This window comes from Orcinus orca, chromosome 3 (genome assembly GCF_937001465.1).
Source record: "Orcinus orca chromosome 3, mOrcOrc1.1, whole genome shotgun sequence".
Classification (NCBI taxonomy): Eukaryota; Metazoa; Chordata; class Mammalia; order Artiodactyla; family Delphinidae; genus Orcinus; species Orcinus orca.
The window spans coordinates 123,345,165-123,368,274 of record NC_064561.1 but is presented as its reverse complement, the minus strand read 5'-3'; the positions used below and the strand labels follow the sequence as shown (position 1 = coordinate 123,368,274).

At 45.5% G+C, this 23,110-nt stretch overlaps 2 protein-coding genes across 10 annotated transcripts in view; one reads left to right on the top strand and one right to left on the bottom strand.

Annotated features, from left to right (window-relative positions):
* The window catches only part of SCAMP1 (secretory carrier membrane protein 1), a 139,422-nt gene that overhangs the window by 104,747 nt on the left and 11,565 nt on the right, over positions 1 to 23,110 (top strand). The window contains exons 10-11 of one of the 5 annotated variants that reach the window (XM_049707762.1): positions 5,184 to 5,278; positions 8,109 to 8,380. The exons of 2 other annotated variants lie outside the window; for them this stretch is intronic. In XM_049707762.1, coding sequence (XP_049563719.1) covers positions 5,184 to 5,278; positions 8,109 to 8,162 — 149 coding nt within the window. In that variant the 3' untranslated portion in view covers positions 8,163 to 8,380. Of the gene's footprint in view, positions 1 to 5,183; positions 5,279 to 8,108; positions 8,381 to 20,305; positions 20,335 to 23,110 lie in introns of those variants that run through there. 2 more of the 5 variants (XM_033430073.2, XM_033430071.2) reach the window with 2 other exon arrangements.
* Positions 1,421 to 23,110, bottom strand: part of LHFPL2 (LHFPL tetraspan subfamily member 2) — a 190,030-nt gene continuing 168,340 nt past the window's right edge. For 4 of the 5 annotated variants that reach the window (XM_033430074.2, XM_049707772.1, XM_033430075.2 and 1 more), the window contains one exon: positions 1,421 to 5,639. In XM_033430074.2, the coding sequence (XP_033285965.1) occupies positions 5,383 to 5,639 (257 nt within the window). In that variant the 3' untranslated portion in view covers positions 1,421 to 5,382. Of the gene's footprint in view, positions 5,640 to 8,505; positions 8,822 to 23,110 lie in introns of those variants that run through there. The other variant, XM_033430081.2, reaches the window with a different exon arrangement.

Here is a 23,110-nt window from a genome sequence, read left to right as displayed (position 1 = left end):
CAGGATATTTGGCTATAAAAAGCCAAAGAGCTACTAAAAGTTATTTGATTGATTTTTCTTTTCCGTGTGGTTTTACTACTTCCTCTTATTCATTTATGCTTTTATTTACATCCTGTGTATCTAAGCAAAATGAGCTGTTCATGTCTTAAAGAGTTATCTTGCAGAGCTCTCCGGGGTGAGGAGGAAGCTGTAAGGAAGAAGATAGCAGGGGCAGCAGTGGGTGGCCCCAGCCCAGTGACTCAGCAACCAGATGGGGCCCTGAAATCAAGACAGTTATTGGTTCTTGCTGCTCTGGAGAGCAGGCTGAAAGTTTGCTTTGATGCTCTTATCCTTTAGTGTTTGAGAGTCTAAAAAGGTACTGAATTATTGGAAGCTACCGAAATAACCCATTTAAAGGAAATGCCCAGAATAGTCAAGACTCTTACTATGTTAGGCAAAGACTTTAAGGTGAGCTAGGAGTACGTTGAATGCAGTGTGTTCCAGGAAGATCAGTCATGGAAAGTTGATCCGGTAGCAAAATTGCTAATGATGAAACGGGAAGCACAGGTGAAGGTTACCCAGCCTGTGCCGCAGTTTAAAGCCAGGGTCCTTTCTCCTGTGGATTAACTTTTGAGGAAGATGTAACAAGAGCTGAAAAAGCAACTGAAAATGTCCAATTTTGCTTGGATTATTTAGATCATAATATGGAAGAATTTTGCCTTTATTGATTTGGGTAATTTTGTCAGTTTTAATTTTGATTCTTATTAGAAATCAGGCATGTGTCAGGTATGTTTAGAAGCCAAAGCTACAAGTAGTTTCAGCTGTCACAGGCCCTAGATCAGGAAAATAGCTATTTTTGTATATTCTATCACTAAGTGCTTCACGTGATACAGAGTAAGAGTTTATGAAAAGGGTTGTTAGTGTCTTCTTTGAGTTTCTAAATTAGAACTCTGCTTCTAGATGAGGTTTTTTATGGGCAGGATTACGTTCAGGAAATGTGGATGTGAACTGCTCCATGACTGGCTTTTAACTTTGGTATTTTTGTTGGAAGGGGTGAACGTGTCCTTCTGTTGACTTTTCCCTTGTTATACACATTTCTTTACATTTATAAAGCTTTTTAAATACTTTGAAGCATTTCCATATTTCTTTACTTTAAAATTAAGATATCTGTATAGTATTTGAGAGGGTTTTATTCCTCCCTATTTATAATTACATCAGTGCTTCTCCAAGAAAGAAACATATACTTATCTTGAAGTTAAAGCTAACCTAAGGCAGGTGTATATATGTTACTAGTGAATGGCATAGTTAAAATACCTGAATATCTTCTTTCCTGTCATCACTATTACATATAAGTTAGTCTTTCAAATTTGATTGGTAGATATCTTCTTGATGAAATGATACACATCATATTGAAACCAATATACTGAGACTTGAATCAGAATGAGTTTGCAAAATCTGGTTTAATTCATATCTGGGGAGGGTAGGGGAGCATGTTGTGAAAATACATACGCACAGGAACCTAATCAATGCTAGACAAATAATGTATTAGTTTACAATATAATAGGATAAGCAGAAATTCAAAGGCTCACATGGAGTCCGTCAGCGGTAATACAATTTTATATTTGGCTCAAGTGGCTGTTGCATATCAAGTGGTGCTGAGTTCCTCCAAAGCACCTCATGACCCCCCAGTCTTGGAAGGAGTTTCACCACAGTCTCAGAAGAAATCCCAGTCGTGCTTTTATTTCTTTTGGCCCTTGGGAGTCATTGCTGCCCAAATACAAACGCAGGCCAGGGATTTCCAGTGGCCACATGTTATTGCACAGAGAGGTCTGTTCTAAGCAGACCCTTATGGCTAAGACGGTGTGAGATTAGCCCTTAAATAGTGGTCTAGCATTAACGTGGTCTATCAAAGCATGTTAAGAAATAGCTCCTTAGTGATTATGTACCAGCTACTAGTTATCACACAAACAGAAAAGGCAACGTGGCAGCTTCACATTTCACATGAAAGACTAGCATTAACTGGGCCTGTCTTGCTGGCTTAACTTTCACATAAACTAGTGATTATTTTAATTTAGACCCAGGAAAAAAATGATTTCATACCAGTCTTTTCTTCACATAGGTTTGTGTAGCATTAAAATTGTTATGGGTTAATGACTAGGCCATGAAGGCAATATGTTTAACTCTCCTTTGCCAAAACAGAAACAATCTCTGTTCTGACTCCTGTCCAGTTTCCAAAAAACAAAACATACATACACCTTTGTTATTGCACATCTTTCACACAGACTTGTGTATGTATAATATACATATATATTTTTTAAATATGCTACACATAAAAAAGACAATGGCACTTTACAGAATACATGTTTAACAAAGATCATTACACCACAGATGTTTGATAACTATACAAAAACCCTTACACAATTAATGTAACATTGTTGAATCAGCACACAGGTTTAAAAAATCCACAGACTCCAAAGCACACATCTCTGCCTTCTTGGAGTTCATTGAGAAGCCCAGCCCCATCACGAAACTTGAAGCACAAACGCAGGCAAAAAATAAATAAGACTTGCTGGTAGCAGTAATGGTCCAGGTATATTAGATTTTTAGACTGAGGCGCTTGATAGAAATTTAATAGAAAAATAGCTGCGGGTCAACGATTGTCTAATTGTTTTTAATCTATTATTTCCTTCTAACACATTCCTCCTATGCAGTGGTTTTTAAACAGCCATGCAGTTTTTGTCTAGACTAGCCTGATTTTGATATTCCATTTATCCCAACTGAAGCCTGGCTAAATGGACTAAAGGTTTAGAAGGCCCACATTACCTTTCTCCTCTTTCTCTGCTAGAGAAATTTCATCTCTGCTCTGCTTAACAAATCAGTGTTTAAGCGGCTTTTAGTGGTTTGCGGTTTTGTGTGTGTGCATGTGCTGGTTTTTTTTTTGGTCTTCTGTAGCATTCAGACTGATGAAGTAAACACTGTCAGGTGACTTTCTTCTGGCCAAGAGAGGTCACGTTTTCGCTCATGACTTCTGTTATCAGAGCGACCTAGGAATATCCCGCCCTCCACCGCCCCTCAGTGAAGGCGCAGTCAGGCAGTAAAGATGATGGACGTGCTTAGAGAATCCTCTAAGCTTATGACTTGTCTGCGAGGAGAGTGAGAGTGTAAAATTAGTGTTGTAACTTGGGTTCTCTATCTTGTATAGAAGAAGAAGTAGAGTGAATCTTGTGATGATAAATTTAAGGAAAAAAATTGGGTTTTAAATCATTTGCCTGATGGAGGGAGTTGCTTTTTTTTAAATGAAAATTATTGCCAAGGGTTAAAAAGCAATGACTGTGATGGCATCAGAACTTGGTTAGAGCATACAGATGCACAGTAAGGGACAGGAGTCCTGTCCAGTGGCTGCCATAACCTATCATTTCTGTGTGGCGTCAGACACAGTTATTGTTTGTGTCCTGAGCCCTTATGACAGGCTGCTATGAGGATACATAAGGATACCCCTTGAAGGATACCCCTTGAAGTCACAGATGTACATCTTGCTTTTACTCTGAACTTTGGTCTAAGAATGGTGAGCTCATGAAGACCTGGTTGCATGCCCCCGCCTTCCTGCCCTTTAGCTCATTATCTGTGAGATAAAACGGTTTCTGGTACAGGCCGAAGGCTAGAATGGAATTAAACTGGAATGGAACAACTACTGCAATTACTTGTTCTGCAGCAAGGCATGGTTTTAGACTCACACAGCTTTAAGATGATTTTCTCAGGGCAGGGTTGTCAAATCTGAATCGGGGCTCTCTACCTGGTGGTGCTTAGCACACAGTACCTTGCCCGAACAAGGTTCATAGTTATTTGTTAAATTTTCAAAACAAAGCAAGCCCTCAAGTAAGCAGATTCATAAGCCTAAAGAGACCTGTCCTTTTAGTCCTTCCAGAAATTTGGCAGGTCCACTCCATTTGCTTAAATTGCAAAGAAGTGTTTCTATCGCATTCTGCAATCCTGAAGCTCAGGAGAATACCAGACTAGGTTCTTTCTGGTCACTTTGATCGGTTCCGAAGTAAGTCTGAAGTGATGGCTAATATCATTTTCCTGAATCAGTTATGTTGGTGATTTATAGAAACTAGATTAAAAGCCCCTGAATCCTTTTTAATAGTGGTGTTTCATTCATTCTGTAAACAGGTATAGGCAGGTGCTATGAGCTTGGTCTAGCTCTCATTCATTTTGCATTAACTTTCTATCTACTCTGTGCTTTCCTGAGAATGAAGCCTTTGATGTAACTCACCAGTTAGAGCAATTTAATGTTATTTCAGTCTGCTTTCAGGACCAACACCAGTAACTAGAAAAACTTAACTCCCATCTCTAGCTCCTTTTTCTGCACAGAATGCCATCCTGCTGCTGCTGGGGGGTAGGAATACAGCTGAATACAGCATGGTTACCACACAGTGGGAAAAGGTCTCCCTGCAAGTGCTGAGATTCTGGCAAGCTCTCCCAGTCACCAGATGAATGAGCCACAGCTGGCTCGGAGACCTCTGTCCCTGGAATCAGGAAACAGAGCGAGGTTTCCTTTGGCAGTCAAAGCGCAGTCCTAGCCCTAGAAGAACACCATGTGATCTCCAGTGGAAGAGGAGACTGGGCCAGTACTGGTGCTAGCCTGGCTGCTGGGGAGTGGAATGAATTTGTCTCCACTAGCAGGATTTTGTACTTTTATTCTCATGATTGGACAGGTTCTTATTCTTCCTTTACTCAAATTTCTAAACTCTTGGAGTGACAGCTCAATTGATCCACCTGACTCTGGAATTCAGCCTAGAATAAGTCCCACCACAGAATTCCACACTGTCCCTGCTGACCCCTTGGGTCAGCTAAGCAACCGACAGTGTCTTGCTTGGCCCTTTAGCACACATCCTCTCCCCGGTGGGTGTGCAGTCTTCATTGCAGTCTCCACCTGAGAGAGTTTGAAAGAACTAGGAGGAAACAAAAGCACCAACGCCCAAACCTCACTCTGAGGCAGAGATGCTCACAGGCATGCAACCTGTGCAGAAACGTCTCTCAACAGCCCGCAAATCTGGCCAATGGTCTCTTCTGTTACCAGAGAAACTGCTGCTTTAATGGTTTAGGTCATCATCCTTCCTTGAGCCTTGGGGGGAGATGGAGTCTGACAGAACTTAACTGCGTGTCAGGGTTTATGTACTGTTTTCACGTTCCATCTCTTACAGTTTGCACCGTGGCCCTCCTGTGCAGTCACTCTGTGCAGCTGGGTGTTGCCTGTCGTTGGTCCTGGCGAGGCTCAGGGCTGTGGAACGTGGCTTTGGTAGGTAAAGGCTAGTTCTTCACTCGATTCAAACGACAGAACCGGAAGTGAAGTGTTTCACAAGGTTACACGAGCAAGAAAACGGCATTGATGTCTCTTCCAAACTAAAGGAGGCAGATAAGGTTTTTCCCCTCTTCGATTTCTTCTTGGACTTTGTCACTGGAGGTGGCAATTTCTGCTTGTGCGGAGAAGACGGCACAGATGAAAGTGAGGACCGTGCCCCCGATGGCGGTATAGAAGGCCCAGCCCAACGAGCAGTCTCCGGGTTTGTAGGCCGATGCGTAGTGTCCGCAGTAGCCTATGGCCTTCTGGCAGCCCCAGCCAGCAGGGTAGAGTATCAAACCCAGGATAAGGAAGAGGCCTGCAGGGCAGAAGAAAAACAGGTGAAAGCCCCACGGCTCTCCAATGGCAAGTGAGTAACTGCACCAGTCTGTGGAATGGCTACTCGATCTGCCTGCTCTGGGCAATGGCATCCGTTCTGCAATAGCAAGTGTTGGGGACCGTTTCTAGGCAGCTAATCTGGCCTGATCAAGACAATCAATCGCTTTAATGAAAATATTTTTAGCTGCTTTTGTACATGTTGGAATGTGAACCCACTAATAATTCCTCTTCTAGAAAAGCAGGTAACCTTGTTACTACTTCTTCCCACAGGGCTCTTACTGCAGGGAGCAGTTAGTTCCCTTTTGGTCTGAGGCAGAGGTCGGCAGACTAAGGTCAAGTGGGGTCTTGTTTTTGTAAATGGAGCACAGCTATGCCTATTCGTTTATGGACTGCCCGTGGCTGCTTCTGTGCGGGGACAGCACAGGGAGAGTTGCTACAGACCCTATGGCCTGCAAAGTCTGAAATATCTACTCTCTGGCCTTTGGCAGGAGAAGTTTGCCCACCCCGGTGTGAGGGAATTCACGGAGAACCGTGGTTAAATGCGACAGACCACATCTTAAGCTGGGTGTCATGCTTTAAAGATAAACCCACGAGGAGTCTGTTTGCTGGCATCCACCAGCAACCAACCGCATACCTAGAGACCTTCTATGTTTACACATACATTGAGAGGCCACTTGCAAACTCCGTAAGAACCTTTGGTCCGAGTGCTTTCAAGTAAGCTCAGCTCTGAGGAGACACTAAGAAGCTCTGTTTCCACTGTGCTGACGCCACCACAGCACTGCCATGCTAAAGGACCATTTTTCTCTCCCTCCAGCTGCTCACTGTGAAATTGAGAGGCCTTTTTCCTGCCAGCCCTGGGGGTTAGGAGCTACTCCAGGGCAGGATTAGGCAAGGCAAGTGAGGCACAGACAGTCGTTCTCAGGTGCCCGCTCTGTGCCCGCGGCAGCCTGGGAGGGAGCGCCTCCCTGACGCACGGGAGACGCTGCCTACGAGGGCGTCCGCATCCCGGGACCACGAAGGGAACTGAGCGGCCTCAGGTCTTACCGACAAAACTTTCTTGGTAGAAAGGGTGCTGCGGGAAGAAGATGGCTTTATTCGACGTAGCAGGAAGAAAGAGTTTTCTTTGAAGAATGTCACCTACATCATCAAGATCGCTAATGCACAGTCAAAAAGACCTGTTTTTTAGATACACTGGACTAGCAGTTCTGTCCTCTTAATTTAAGCTTACTCTAAATTCTCTTTTCCTACCTTTACTGAAATCCTCTGGGGTTACCACACCAAAGCTTCCTAGGCATTTACAGCAACTTCCTGACAAAAAGAACACGACTGCATTTGTGCTGGTATTCGGTTTGAGGAAGGTTGTGTTTCAGACCACAGATCACAGCTGTCATGGAGAGCATCTTCTCCCCGATCATGGCACTAGAGTGGGTTTTGGGGTCTGATTGTCCCTACTTCCCAAATTCATCCCCTTGTTCTCCTCTGAAGGCCTCGCGGGGCTTTCTAGCAGGGGTGGAACAGAGGGAATCCATTTACACGCTCACGGTCTGAAGAAGAGCAATTCACAAAAGTTTTTCTAACTGTGCAGCCCTTATTTCTCCGTAGGTCGGGGTGCTGGGAGCCAGGTGGCGGTGATCCGTAGCTAGGGAAATGCGATCCAGTGTTGGGAGGCGTAAGTGAAGGGAGCAGCGGCCCAGACACCTGGAGAGATGCTGTTAGAAATGACCGGGCGCATGGAGCAAATCCTGCCGAGGATCAGGCCGCCTGTGGAGAATGTGCTGGCGCGCTGGCATAGGCACAGTCCCGGACCAGCTGTCCTGGTCTGGATGTCTGGCTAGAAGTCACATAGCAGAAAGGCCCCTGTAGTCCCTGTGTGAGGCTAGGACACAAACCAGCAAGATGGTGGACCACAGCAACAACTCAGCAGGTGGTCGGTCACTTAGTAGTTAAGGTCTCTAGGTCTGGAGTAAGATAGAGGTCTGAATCCAAGCTCTGCCATCTACGAGCTGGGTGACCTTAGAGAAGTCTTTGAACCGAAGTATGATTACTCACCTGTAAAATTAGCTCATCCTTAACTCATAAGGTGGGTGTGAGTGTTACACAGTCTGTAAAGAGTACTTGCTGTGTCCCTAACAACAACTTGGAACACAGACTAGCGCTAGGTAACAGGTTAAAGCCCTTGGCAGGCCCCTTCCATGCAGAAGCAGAAGCAGTGTAAAGTTTACCAGTTATGAATAGACAGGCCGGCCTATTGGGGGGGGTGGGGGGGTGGATATTTTGAAAGGTGTCATAACTGGGGGAGAGGAGGCTACAATGAGTACCCTTGAAAGAATAAAGTATTCTCCATCTGAACAAATGTAACTCAGCTGGGGAGATCTACGATGACTGAGCTAATTCTTTTGTATTTCTAAGCCTGTGATAAATCCCGATTAATTCCCACCTTGTTCCCTAGGAAAGCTCACCCAAGGCACATGGAACCTTGGGAGCTTCCTCCCTCAGGTCCTAAGTTACTGCGCTGGAAACCAGAGGCACCATCGCTGGGACCTGTGTAAGGATTCAGAGGCACTTCGAGCACGCAGCCTGTAGGCAAGGCAGTATTAACGGCTCTCCCTTTTAAAAGGCCAGAGTGTTTATATTTGAATATTAATTGCACACATCGTTTGTATTATGTGGCTTAAACAAGTCCAACTAGTAAAATTTAATGCATTTTAATATGCATTATAACCCTTGAATTGTAAGGGTTTCTCCTTATGGCAAAATACTTTTCTTAACCACCCTTCTCTAGAGTGGCTGTTAGCAATTTACATTCCCACCATCATCACAGCAGGGTTCCCTTTTCTCCACGCCCGTTCCTGCACTGGATAGGGGCTAGGGACAGAAGACCGAAAGCACAGAGTCTGCTGTCACGTAGCAGCTCTGCCACCCTGTGCTGGGCTCTGGCTTGTAGGATGCACAAAATAATGTGGCTGTCTCAGATCCTTCTGGGAAGCCAGCAGTTTTAAAATAACTATTATTTTAATATCATCAGACCCCTTTTTTCAGAACACTCAGGAACATTCACCCCTGTACTTCTCCTTAGCTGTCCTCTTTGCTGGTAGCTCAGATAAGGTTCCTGAGGTGCTTCAGGCCTTCTTAAAATCTTGTGGCTGCTACTGGCCAATCGATCTGTGAATAAGGACAGCAGGGAGACATCATAAAAGGGCGCCATGCTTAAGAGTCTGTCAAAATCCTCAGCTTGACTATAAGCCCACAGGGCAGTCCCCCGGAAGGGTGACAGAAAGTGGCTCTGTTAGGCTGCGAGCCCCGGTGCATGTGATGTGCGCCCAAACGACAGGCTCCCAACCTGGGCAGCCTGGCTGGTGGGCCTCTCCTCCCAGCACTCACCAGAGCTGCCCCTAGCTTGGTTAATGCCGTGAAAACACAAGACAGTCGGAGAGAGAAAACAGCCGGCCTTCAGGTGAGCAAGGACAGAACAAGCATTTGTCATCTTTCTAGGTATTTAAAAAAGGCTCTTCTACCAGAGGAGTTCCAGAAATGTTCACGATTCAGGTGGCCACACGCGGCCCTCACCTCACCTCGCCTCCCGGGCCGGCGCAGCTTCCGAGCGGCCTGGGCGCCGGCTCCTGGGCCCTAACGAGCACTCCTTAGTCACAGCCGTCATCTCAACAGGTTCTTTCTGCTTCCAAGTAAGATTATCGAGAAGGCCAGAAAGGTTTCCCAGCTCTCAGAGTAAAATCCAGTTTTCCCTCCCTGGCCCTCGAGGTCCTCCGTGCCCCAGCTCCCCGCGCCTGCCTCTCTTGCCCTTTGCCCTCTGCTCCGGCCACACACCAGCCGTGCTCGGGCCTCTGCTCTTGTTACGCTCCTCTCACCTGCACTGCCCTTCTTGCAGACAGCTTTCCAGCCACCTTCAAGTGCCACCTCCTTGGTCTTCTGGTCCCATCTATTTACAATTCCAAACACCTACCTCTCCCTTAACCTGCTATCCCCCCCTTCCTTGCTTTATTATTTCTCCTTAGCATTTATTACTGACAAACAGGATAGATTACTTTGAGTCATACGAAACTGTCAATATTTGTCCATTTTTTACCTACAAAAATGGTCATTTCATGTGGTTCAACCTGATACTTCACTTAGTTATTCTGATTGTTAATCCACCTCCATTCTAAACTTCAAGCTCCACGAGGGCGGTGCTCAGAACAGTGCCTGGCACAGAGCAGACTCTTAATAAAACTTTATCAACGTCAGTGCAATTTGCTTTGCAATACAGTTTTTCTAAACCATAGTGCCCCTGGGGAGAAAGAGTAAAATAACTTTGGCAGATGCCAATCAACAAGAATGAAGTTATCCCAGCAGGAAGGGAGATGCACACTCTTGGTTGGCTGGCTTCTCCTGTCACACTGCCTGGTCCAGGCCTGTGAATCCCAGGGGCTAGAAGCAAACATCCGCCCCAGATTCCAAATAGGCTTGATGACACCTGCTACCGAGACAGAACTGAAGTCCACGACTTCTTAGATGGGCACATCAGACAGCAGGCAAGAGAACACAGTAAGACATATACCAAGTCTGCTGCAAATGTGGCGTGGCTTTTCTAGTCATCAATTTGGAGTGCACCAGGGACTGTCAGCTGAGGTGTGCTCTGGATTGAGTTTCACATAAGAGCCACACCAGACAATGGTCTGCTCTCCCCCGCAGCTCCTGAAGTGAGGCCAGCCTATCTCTGGGGCCTTTCCATCTCCTTGCCTTAATGCATCACCGTTTGGGCTGTGTGTGAATGTGTGTTGGGAGGGTGGCAGAGAAAATAAGGGACTAGGCCAGTGGGCATGTCATTTCCTTCTGACTGGCATCTCTTCCTGGTGCCTGGCTGAGCTGCGACAGGCCCAGCTGGGAGGAGGAGGAAAGGCAGGCAGGATGATACTGGCCAACTACCCAAGAAAACAGCCACCACTACAAGAAACCACAGGCAGTTCAGAGGGCCGGTAACTTCTGCAGTGGCTCGACTTGATGATACCCAAGAAGGTACCATTTTTTCCCAACCTTAAGAGATATCCTCTCCCTTGTATCCTGCCTTTTCTCTTGCTAACAGCCTCGCAGTTCATGGTACCAAGAGAACTAGAAGATGCCAGCATATGCTCACCATGGGGTCACTTGGGGGATGACTCAACCTTATCTGGGGAAGAAATTAATTAATTAAGAAAGAAATTAATGAAAGGGAACGGATGGTTAGTCACTTGGACTATTCCACAGATGCCACACCAGGCTGGAGACAGAGCCCTGACAATTTACCAAGGCTCACCATAGGGTGCTGGCTCTCTCATGGGCACCAGCTATCACACTGCAACACCCATCATGTCCCTCTGCCATTTTAGTAATATTTTCCCCTACCTGGAAGGAGCTTTCAGACTCAACCCTGGATTCCCAGCAGTTCTATCCTGCTACACAGGAATTTTTAGAGTCTATGGGTGACCTAAACACGTGGTTTGTGTTTAATTCAAATAATTAGACTCCATGAGCTCTGAAAGGGAGAGGGCAGGAGCTGTGTTTCATGGCTGAGTTTCTGGTGCCTTGAAAAAGAAGGTGCTAAAAAATAAAATGAATGAAACACCCTGGGAAAAGTAATGTCAGAGTCTTCCTGATCAACAGTCAGCACTGACTGTGATTAGACCGGCCACAAAATTATATATCTTAGGTAATTTTCTTGCTACTGCCTTGAAGTGAAACAGTATGGTATCAAATATAAGTTTTAATCAAATCCCTTAGGTGGGGAAAACAACCTCCATAATCTTGCCAAGACTCCAGTTTTGGAAAGACTACGAGTTGCTGAATACAATAAATAATATGTTACTTGTCTGAAGGTGACCACCTCCAGCTTTAAGCGTCCGGGACGCTAGGAACGGGGAAGCCAAGTCTGAACCACTGCTCTTCAGCCTGTGAAGGAAGAGTGCGGAAGGCTCCGTGGCTACTTCACAGGCTCTCCCTGGCTGTGTCGGCCCCGACGCCCTCCCTGCCAGTCTGTCACCCAATCACCCCACACTTTTGCTACCTGCTGGCCAAGGGGACGGACTCCAGGTTTCTTGCCTTTTGTGTGTCACCCACTGTCTGTACAGAAGGAGGCCCTTTTTCCTGGCCTGACAAGTGAGAACTAGAGGCTGGCCCCTGTTGTACAGAAGAACAAGTGAGTCTTTGGACATCATACTCCCACCTCCCCTTCAGACAGGCTTCCAGACTAAATAGTAAAGACTGACTAGACCTCAGTTTCCAAAGGAAATTTTCTAAGGACGGGAAGAAAAGATGGCCGTCTGTTACTGCTACCAGCAGCCTGTGGAGAAGCCCCCAGTGAGGGACGCACCCTCAGGCTCCACTAGGTCATAACAAGCTCATTCTGAAGCTCTGAAATACCCTAACATCTCTGGAGAGCGAGTGCACAGCAGACAGCGGACAGCAGGCTTAGCATCATTTGATACATTTGGGCTCCAACTAGGTCTAGCTGAGGACCTGAACAAGGGGTCTCACTCATGCTGACCCCCTGGGCACTCATCCACCTGGAAATACCCTCCCCCCATCCCAGCCCAAATGTCACCTCTGTGTGACATTTGTCACCACTTCCTGCCAGAATGTTATTCTCTGTGTGTTCCCACTGCCCTGTGCACATCCCTCTTCAGCTCTTTATCATGTTATTTTTGTATATTCAACTCAATTTACTGAGTTACCTACTAAGTGGCAGGCATTATTCTCGGCCCTGAGGATAGAGCAAGGCCCCAGCAGAACTCTGAACCCCTTGAGGGCAGAAAAGCTTTATCCTTCTTGATTTACATCACAATTTTATCTTTAGCATTTACCATAGGGTATGTCACACAGTTAACCTTGGGTAACAGGTCAAGAGTTCAACTTATTTCTGGCTTTCAAACAGCCACTGACTCATCTAGGAACCCAGCAGGAAACCATCTAACTATCAGACATCCATTTCCCATTCAACATAGCTCTGGGGGGAAAAAAAAAATTCACCTGGTGGTGTTTATCCCTGTCAGGTCTACCCTGTGACTCAGACTGAGCTCCAGTCTCTGAGGTGCTCAGCTCAGCTATGCCGGGAGGCTGCCCCTGTCACCGCACCCCCTGCCCCTCAACCTCTGGCCCAGGCGGCCATCCCTCTAACAAGAAGCAAGACAGATCAGATGGGAGAGTGACTGGCTTCCTGCATCCCACCCCTATTCTGGGACACAGCTCAGAGAGCGTTCCAGCCTTACTGGGGGTGACAGCTTCACTCAGCAAGTTCAGAAAGTACTGACAATACTGTGGTAAAGGAAAACTAAGGAGACAGGGCAGTGCCTCTTGCAGGATCATCTGCCAGTGTCCTGCCTCCACACGGGAAGCCATGTTGGTTGTCCCTTCGCGGTATCCCTGGCTGGTCTTCCTCACCTTTCCAATCTCTGAACACGGGAGGGCCCAGGGCCCAATCCTTTGTCCTCTTCTCCACATTCTCCTGATTGATCACACTCGGTCCCACAGTTTTAAATACTGCCTCTAGGCTGGCATCTCCTGAATTCTGATCTCCACCTTTAACTCCAGATTTGCATATCCAACTGCCTACTTGACCTCCACTTGGATATCTAACAAGGTACTTGAAAACTATGTCCAAACCTAACTCTTGATTCCTACTCCCCACTTCAGAACCTGGCCTTTGCCCTGTGGACCTCATTTCAGCAAATGGGAGTCCAATTCTTAGACCTGCTCAGGTGAAAACCCTTAGAATCCTTCCTGACTCCTCTCTTAGGGCCCACATCCCTCTGCGGCAAAGCCTACTGGCCTTCATTCCAGCTGCTCCCTTGGCCGGAAGAGCTCTTCCTCCTGACTGTCCATACGGCTAACTCCTGTATCTCCTTAAAGTCTTTGGCTGAATCTCTCCTCACCGAATCCTACCCTGACGACCCTATTTAACATTGCAGCTTCCCTCCTTATCACCCCAGCATACCCAACCTCTCTCACCCTGGCTACTCCTTTTTGTTTTTTCCTTCCATAGCACCCATCACTTTTTAACATACTGTATACTTATTTGGTTTATTGTGTCTCCACCAGCTTGAATGTAAACCCCACGAGGATAGAGAACTTTGTGCAGTTTTTTCTTTATGTATCCCAATTGCCTAGAACAACGTCTGACGTGTAATAAGTGTTCAGTAAATATTTGTTGGATGAATGAAAAGATAGAGTGCTATGATGTGGATGGTTACATTTTAAAATGAAGCCATTTTAAGTGCTTGCCAAGTTTTTTAAATGGTTGGAGGAAAAGCTACATTCGATAACGGTGAATCCCAGGGGTCGGCAGTTTTGGCTAACAGCACACCAGCCACACTTACTAATGAAACACACAAAGGGACCAAACCATGGGACTGGCCTTCTACCTGACTGCAAGCACTGAATATCTCCTTTCTGGCTACAGAAAATCGATCTTTGTTGGGAGATGACGCAGAAAAAAGCAGTAAGTCAACTAAATGTAATAAGTTTTCAGTAATCTAGAGATCATCTTAGCCTCAAAACTCTGAAGTTGTTTCCAACTATGCTTGGCAGCGGTAACGACATCTATAAAGACATGCTGTGGCTGACTGTGGGAACTGCCCTGGACACCAGCTGGGAAGGGAGGCGCAGTGCAGGGCTAAACCTGGAGAAGTTCAGGAAAATGGCAGGTGGCAGAAGGGTACACCCGGGGGAATGAGGAGCGAGGTGGACCATGGCAGTATGCAGAAGTGGTAAGGGCGGTGTCTAGAAGCAGCATGAGCCTGGAGAATGGAGAGACTGACAGAAAGTGTCGGCACTGAAGGCAGGAATGTAGAACTGCTGACGGCCCAGGAAAATACCCACTCCCATCAGCAGCCCTGAGGACAGTGTCATAGATCAACCGCAGGTGCAGCGATGGGGGGGTGGTCAGGGGAGGGAGAGGAGGTGATTCTCTGCTTCCAAGAGGAATATGTTTAGTTATTTAACTCTAAGTCTGGGACCATCATGTGGTACAACAACTGATGTACAGAGTGATACACAACCACCCTAGGCCTGCTAGTTAACATTTATCTGTATGTTTACCTCTCTTTTCTGTCTAAATTTGAATTTTTTCCCAAGTCATCTTCCATGCTGACAGCTGGAAGTCATTTTGGCAGTCCCTAATAGCTATTTGAAAGTCGTCAACTGTTGTTAGGTAGGGACCTTTTCTCTCTCACAATTCCCTAAGGCAAACTGTCAGGTATTATTAAGACTGTGCTTTGAGGAAGGCACCATGTCAGACCAACGAATTTGCCATCCAGCTCTTCTCTTTCCAAAGATCACAGTATGAACCTGTGTACTCCTCCTGTGCAGGGACTTTGCAGACAGCCTGTAGTGGTCATTCTCACTCACCAAGGCAAGGCTGAACTAGGTCCTCTACACTCTGTTTTAAGAAGAGAGGCAACTCAGAATTTCCCAGGTAAAAAGTTTAAATAAAAAATTACAAGTAAATGGTTAGCCAACTATCTGGAAAATTATCCAGAACAGTGATAGTAAAAAACTAGGAATCTTGCTGCGACATACTATGCATTTGTCCCATAATAGGACAGCACTGGCTCCAAGGTCTCTTAGATGCCTCAAAGTATGTACATTTGGCTCAGATGAACTCCCGCTGGATTATAAACTGGACAGCAGTAAGGAGTGTGTTCTGTTCCTTGGCTTCTACCTCCATCTCCATCCCAAATCCAACACAGTCCTCTACACATACTGTGTTGTTGACCAACTTCACATGGCATTTCTGATTCCCATTTCCTTTCTAGTCTTCTCATTTTTGGAAGAACCTTTTGGAAAGATCTTCTGTGGTAAAAATGGTAGATGCCAAGCAAAGATGACATGGAGTTTAAGCTATAAACATCCTCCCCCAATTTTACACATTCACAACTAATACTTTAAAGCTGGAAGTTTACACAGGTGATCAGAACCTCTTAATGATCATAATGATAATTGTTATAATAACAACGGCAGCAGTTAAGTGCTAAGCACTTTAAATATAACTCAGATGAGAGTTGTCTCCGTGAGAGGATCTTGTGAGGTTGGTACTATGAATATCATCATTTGGCACATGAGGAAACTGAGGCACAGAGGGATTAAGGTTACACAGCTAATCAGTGGTGGAGCTGGGACTCAAATCCAGGCTGCTGCGTTACTGCACACCAAAGACTAGCTTCCAAAACAAAAGCATCTGTGCAGCTGAAGAGGGGAGACTGCTATATCCTCAAAAGCTGGCTTGCTTATACCTACGAGACGTTAGAGAGCAGATGACGATGAACAGCTCTCAAGTGGAAAAAACCACAGGAATGCTGTAAGGGGATGACGGGGAGAGGAAGGCTGCACAAAAATAAAGGCTCACCTATTCTCAGGCAGGTTGATTTGCTAACCCTGCAGCAAGACAACAACAAGATAAAGGATTTCCATCCACCCCTTCTCTTGCATTACAATCTGAGTGTCATCAGCCTCCTTTACTACAATATAGATGTCACCTTGGAATGGCTGCCACTGGCCAAAAAAAACTTCTAGAAAGAACACCTATGAACAGCTCAAACCAACATAATATTCGCTATGATGTCCTCTCCTGAAGAATCTGTGTGAGCAGAAAACTGGAAATAAAGCACAAAACCCATCAGACCAGAGGGAGAAAATGTAAGCCGTATCATCTGTTTACATTTTAGTCTTTGAGATTCTGTGCACTTGGGAACCATCTGAAACTGCACATCTACCTAGAATACTAATGCCGTCCACAAACTGGTCCACAAAAAAACCATATCCTATGAACTTTCCAGGAGAGACATCTGTAGCTGATTAGACAAAATCGAGCACCGAGAGCATTCTCAGCCGCCAAATTACATCCCTCCTCCAGCAGCTGGGGCCACGGTTTAACCATCCCGCTTCCTCCAAGTAGCCTTTTCTTTTTTTTTTTTGCGGTACGCGGGCCTCTCACTGTTGTGGCCTCTCCCCTTGCGGAGCACAGGCTCCAGACGCGCAGGCTCAGCGGCCATGGCTCACGGGCCCAGCCGCTCCGCGGCATGTGGGATCTTCCCGGACCGGGGCACGAACCCGTGTCCCCTGCATCGGCAGGCGAACTCTCAACCACTGCGCCACCAGGGAAGCCCCAAGTAGCCTTTCTTAATTCACAGAACAGAGCTGAGGATCTCTGCCTTGACCTCCTCCTAACCCAGAACCCTTGCACCATTCACCATTACCTGTACGCAGGCAGTAGGTTTTAGTTAATCCTGTGCTAACAAGAGATTTGCTTGTCTCAATGTCTACATTCGGGATGCTGCTCTCAATCTAAGGCATCAGGCTCTCAAATCTTGCTTATGACAACTACAGACACCAGGATGAGGCCCCCCCAGGTCTCTTCTACCCAAGAAGAGTTCTGGTCCTTGCCTCCCAAGCCCCAAAGCTAAATTAACAACGCGGTTCCAGCCTGCTTGACTTCTCCAGATGCCAAGACACTACCCTCAGTACCAAAATGCCAGTTAGCCATTCAGAGTCAGGGGTATTCGAACAGTATTTATAAATAAGAGTAATATAACAAAGTATTAGTTATACCATGAATCAAGGAGTTCTGCCCAAGAACTGCCACCTTTGGTTAATCTCTACTTTTGAAATCACTTTGCCCACTAAGGCTTTTCAAATTTTCATTGAAGATTTATTCTATAAAGCCCAGACAGGATTTGGTTTTACTGACTGCCAGTTCTGGAAAGATTCTTATTGGTTCTTTGCATGATGACTCATTTATTTATGCTCTGTCTAGGAGGGCAGAGTACATGCTAGGATTGAGACTTAGCAGCATTTACTACATCCTTTACTCTTTCCAAATGCCTAGAAACTCACAGTTTCTAGCACGGATTAGTGAGCACAGAACAGACTATGCTTCTGTCAGTGAACAACTTTTACTGAGCGCCGAGTGTGTATGTAGCAGGCCCCAATCTGAACATTAGAGGGCTGTGAAAAAGTCACAATCCACACCGTTGCTCATATTCTAGAACAGTGGTTCCCAAGCTTCTGGACTTCAGACACTAGCAAAATCTCCAGAAAAATTACTGGGAGGTCAGTAGTTTTTCTTTTGCTAATATAAGGACACTAAAAATAACCGTTAACTCCTCTCACTATCATTTCATAAAAAAGGGTATTTTAACGCAAAAAGGGTAAAGGATGTCATCTAAGAATAAAGGACAGTTCTTTAAATTGAACACATTTAGCACTATGAAATCTTACAACATTGTCCATATTTTTCTCGTTTTCGCTGAGGACTGGTGGCAACTAAAAATTGGCGCTTGCCATCTGCCTCTACAAGGACTAAGTCACTAGCCACTGCAGCCGCTGACCTTCAACACCCCCTGAAAGGAGTTCAGGGTGGAGATCAGGAATGAGGCACTCTGTGCTCTGGGAAAAACTGGCAGGACAGGCCTTCAGATAGATATTTGCAGGAGAAGATTTTATGAGCCCAAATTCTTGCATCTTCTCTTATCTAGAAAAGTACTAAAATCATTAACAGAGACATTTTCTCCTTGTGACTAGCAGTAACCTTCACCAGACTAGCAGCAACCTTCTGCAAAAAACGTGTGCCTGACTGCACGCTCCCCCTTCACCAAAACCACATATATACTGACCTTCCCCCCGCCACTTCTTCGAGCAGTTCCTCAGAGCTATCTGAGACGCTGTCTCCTGGGCTATAGTCCTCATTTTGCCCCCAATAAAACTTAACTTACAACTCTCACGTTGTGCTTTTTTTTCAGTTGACAAACCTTAGCAGGGTGCACGCCCTTGTTCAAAGGCAGTGAGAGGCCGCTGGGGTGTGTGTGTGTTAGGATGGGGACATCTTTCTAAGAAGCCTGTTTGTTTACTGTATAAATGAAAAGGTAAAGAGTTTTCACTGCACCTCATTTTAAAGTTTCAAGGGTTTATGGACAAGCTAGACTGGGCCCAACTGGCATTTAAAAACTCTGCTTTGAAGGCCAGATCAGAAATGGGAGGTCACTGGTAATGAAAAGGGTTTTCAGCTGATAACCAGTGTCTTTGCAGAGCAGATTATATCTACATGTCATTTTAGTACATGATCAATAACATTAGAGGTTTTTAACCAACAAGATTTTCTGAGGGGAAGGAGAAGAAAAGTGAAGGATCGGTGTCAGTATTTTTTTACTTAAAGCTTGTATTAATGCTTATACCGTCTCCCTGGAGGAGTCTAGTAGGGTACTTGTTTTCTACTAAAAACACTTCCATGGAATTATAATTGGCAAGAAAAATACTCTTCCAGGGTGGTGGGTGGAGAACGGATGACAAAGCAATAAAGAGAATTCTTTGGAAGACAATCAGAGCATAGTTGTCATAAAAAGACCTTACAGCCAAGCCCCCCAGAGGAAGTTTCTGTTACAATTACTCAAAATTAATGACCATCAATTAAGAATTGTCAGATGCCCCTAGAATATGTGGAGAAACAATCCACAAGAAAGATGCAGTTTCTCCCACACTGAAGCCTCCCTAAACCTTTCTCAGCAATGATTCATGTTTATATGCAAATTACTTCACTGGCAGTTTCTAAAACTTTAACTCTTACCTGTTAAGATGCATCCCCACAAACTAATTTAGATTATTCCTTCCCATGAGTTAGTGATAAAATTTTACTTTGCATTCCAAGTGAGAAGGTGTTTCCTAAACTGTTTCTATGCAACTGGAAGAACTCTATAAACTATTTCTTGACAAATTATTCATCCAACATGTAGGATTAGAAAGAGCTCCTGTTTAACCAAAATACACTTATAATTCAAAGTAAGCTGCCCCCCCCCAAAAAAATCAAATGCAGTGCATAGCAGAATAAAAGACAGTTAAAAAATATAGTTACTGAGCTCTGAAATTTTCAGGACAGTAAGTAAATTTCTTGCCTGCTAAAGTTTTGGGGTCCAGATAACGTTAAATAATTCCTGCAACAAAGCGAGTGCCATCTTTTCAACACTAGGGCCCTGAGGCTGTCCTTCAACTCTGAACACATAGCCACTGAGTATTTTGGTTTGAAGTTTTTAATATTGGCTTCATTTTCTCAATATGTGTATTTTAGGTTTCATCTGTACTGGGGGCTATCTTTTAATAAAAGAGATTGAGGGCCAATTAATAAAGCTACTGGGAAGCCTCTATACAACAACTGAACTCATAACTATGCCTAACTGTGCCTGGGCACATGAGTGCACAGATTACTTCTGAAGTGACGTCAGAGCTTAGAAGAACACCACTGTTGCATTAAGTTCTTAAAACAGAGTGCCTGAACCACTTGTATAAATATTCAGAGCCATACTTAACGTGATGACTTGTTACTGGAATTGGAACATCATCATCCAGGGCTCTGAGATTATCTGTCTACAATTAAGTGGTTACCATAGCAAAGTCCTTTATTTGCATATCAACTGCATATTCTATCTGAATTTTAAGAGAGTTTGCAATTTTCCTCGAGATTTTCCAACTGATTCTTTAAAAAGATATCCCAGTCCCTAGATTTACTCAAATTAATGCGTGCTTGGTCCGCTTGCTCTTAGGCAGTAGTTTTGTTTTTCCTCTAATGATACAGTTGAATTCTTTTGCTCCCTTTATATATGATGATACTTTGTTTTGTTTTTGCTTTTCTAGGGTACAGCTTCTAAAGCAATGACTCTCTAATATGGTTTTGGAGCAGAAACTCAAGAAATTGTAGACCTGAGTCTATAGGTCTTTGTATTTATCGGGCATCCAATAAAAGCTCCTTGGATTGAAATTTAATTCTGGCCTGCCTTATAACATTTTGGCATTCTTTAGTTTTCCACAAGGCTGATGAATGAGTAAATGCGTCATCATCAGGGGTACTCTTAAATTGACTGAGACATAGAACGGTTACATCTGACTTCTGGTGGAGGCGTCATCTGTCTGGAGAGCCAGAAATCCAGAGCCTCCTCTGGACAGCCAGAAGCTTCTGGTGCCTCATTCTAAGGAGAAGTAGGGGATGCTCCGTCTACTTCTCTCATGTCTTTTCTTTGAAGGTATTTTGAAGTCGGGCAACCAAGGTCACACTACCTTCTCAGAGAAAGCAAGGTGAATTTTTCAGGTGTAAAATGGGGCCAGGTCTCTGAAAGAGTCAGGAATCTCTTCCCCTCTCCCCACGTTTCCCAAGTCCTGTTCTTACTTCTCTCCTCTCCAGTGACCAACGTGGTCACCGGGAGTGAACAGGTAGGGCATGGGATAAGTCAAAACGGATGCTGCGACCAGGCTGAGGCGTGGTTATCTTTCACCCTCTGAAAAACAGCAATGAGAATGCCAAGACCCAGACAGCAGTCATGGTGTATCTCACATGCCCACCCCGACTTCCCCACGCGTGCCGGACTACGACAAAGCAATTCTACACACAGCAGAGACAAAACCCTCCCCTTGTCTTCTCTCTAAGATCCTTCTTTTATTCCTTTCCCTTTCTTTTCTTCATATTGTTCTCCTTCACCCTCAATCATTGCTCACTTCCAAGAAAACTGAGTCTGCACAGCAGGCCCTGAGTCCCCGCTGCAGAGAGCGATGCCAGTGAGCATGGATGGCGATCTATCCAATCAGACTGGTGGGGCAGCTCGCTGAGGCCATCCTGCTGGGCTGAACGCGGTGTAGACAGACAGAGGGCTACAGGGACTAGACAGCGTGAGAGCCAACCAGACACGAAGCAGCACAGAGCCGGCGAGGCAGGACTGGAGGACAGTAGGCAGCCAGGCCAGAAGCTCACACGCTATTCCAAGCCTCGTGGCAACCCCAGGGGAACAGCCTGGGCCAGCAGCAGTGGGCCAACTCCTGAGCTCACTGCCGTGGCCCCGTCCCAGACCTGAGTCACTGGGGATTCCGCGGACTTCTAAGAGGGCCCTACGTGCATTTCCAAACCCAAACTGCTTGATGCTGTCATGGAAAACCTGGATCTTTGCATTCTACGCTTTCACTGTGGACCACATCCAGGTCACAGCCTAAGGAAGGCAGCTGGTGAAAACGACCCTGCTGGCCGATTCCCCAGCTTTTGTAATGAATCCCAGAGGGCTATGAACTGATGTGTGTTTCTGGCTCTACCAAGTCCCAGACGAGTCCTGACCCAGTGAAGACCGATCAGCCTGTGATTTATTCTGCAAGGGGAGCCTGAGAAGCCACCTGCAATCAGGACTCAACCGCTAGAAGCTGCCTCCAGAAAGGAAAGGATGGAGAATGCACAGGTCAGGGGAAGAGGAGTGAGAGGAAGAAGCTCTTTGTTTTCCTGTCAACTCAGCTTTTAAAAAAATGCCTGAGGACACCCAGAGGCCCGTAGGAGCCACAGGGCTGCTCTGTGCTCTTCAGTCCCAACAAAGGCAGGCTATTAAGGGGCCAGGAATGGCACTTCACAATGTAGTTAACATTTGGTTTCGACAGAACAAGGTCAGTTCTAAAGACTCTACTCCTGAGAATGCAGCAATTGGAGGGAACACAAAAGAATGTACTAACACCTGCCAAGAAAGCACAAATGCTTTAATAATCATCATATAGCTACTACCACTTACTATCTACTATGTGTGCTTAAAAGCCTTTCTCATATATTATCTAATTTAATCCTCGAAACAACCCTGAGGTATGTACTACTATTATACCCGTTTTCCAAGTAAGAAAACTGAGGCTTAGAGATGACGCAGACTGGTGAACATTTCACAGACACTTTAAGGTGAGGTCGGGGCTGATCCAGGGCCAGATGAGGTTTGAGCTCTAACTGCTGCTGAGAGCGCCTACTGAACAGCCAGGGCATTTGTACATGAGCACTTCCGAAGTGTCAGCTGGGTGCCCACCAGTAGGTAAGGCCTTGAAGGCGAATCCTGCTATCTGAATTAGCTTAATGGTCAATAGTTGTATTTTCATTTTTTTTTTAAGTAAGCCAAATTTTGAGATTTCCACTGAGGTAGCAGATTCTTTTACACCCGACTTCTAAAATCAAAATACTAAGATTCTGATGGTTTTTGTTATACTATGGACAGTGACAGCTATGCGAGCCTGTGGCCTTTAAGATTAGGCATAGTAAAGGCATACTAGATAGCCTGTAATTTGTCACCCAGTTACATTTTACAAAAATGTCATTTCTGCCAATGCCAAGTTGTAAGAAGAAACACAGTCTGAGTATCTTTCTGAAGGATCCTTTCATTGCTTTGGCAACAGTCTCCTTTCTCACCATTTGTTTCAATGTCAAACGGATCCAGAGTTGAGAGCAGGGTTGTGGGGAGAGCAGAGACTGATGCTCACAGCTGCAGCAAGTCCTTGGCTGGGGCTGGCCAGATGCTCTTAGAGACCGGCCAAGAGGACAGAAAGCAAGCCAGCTGCTTCAGACACCCAGGGGGCAACTCTCTTAAGCCATAGATTCAAGAGCCACGGCTGCCACTGATGCTGGCTTGAACTGCCTGGTGGAGACCTCTACTATTG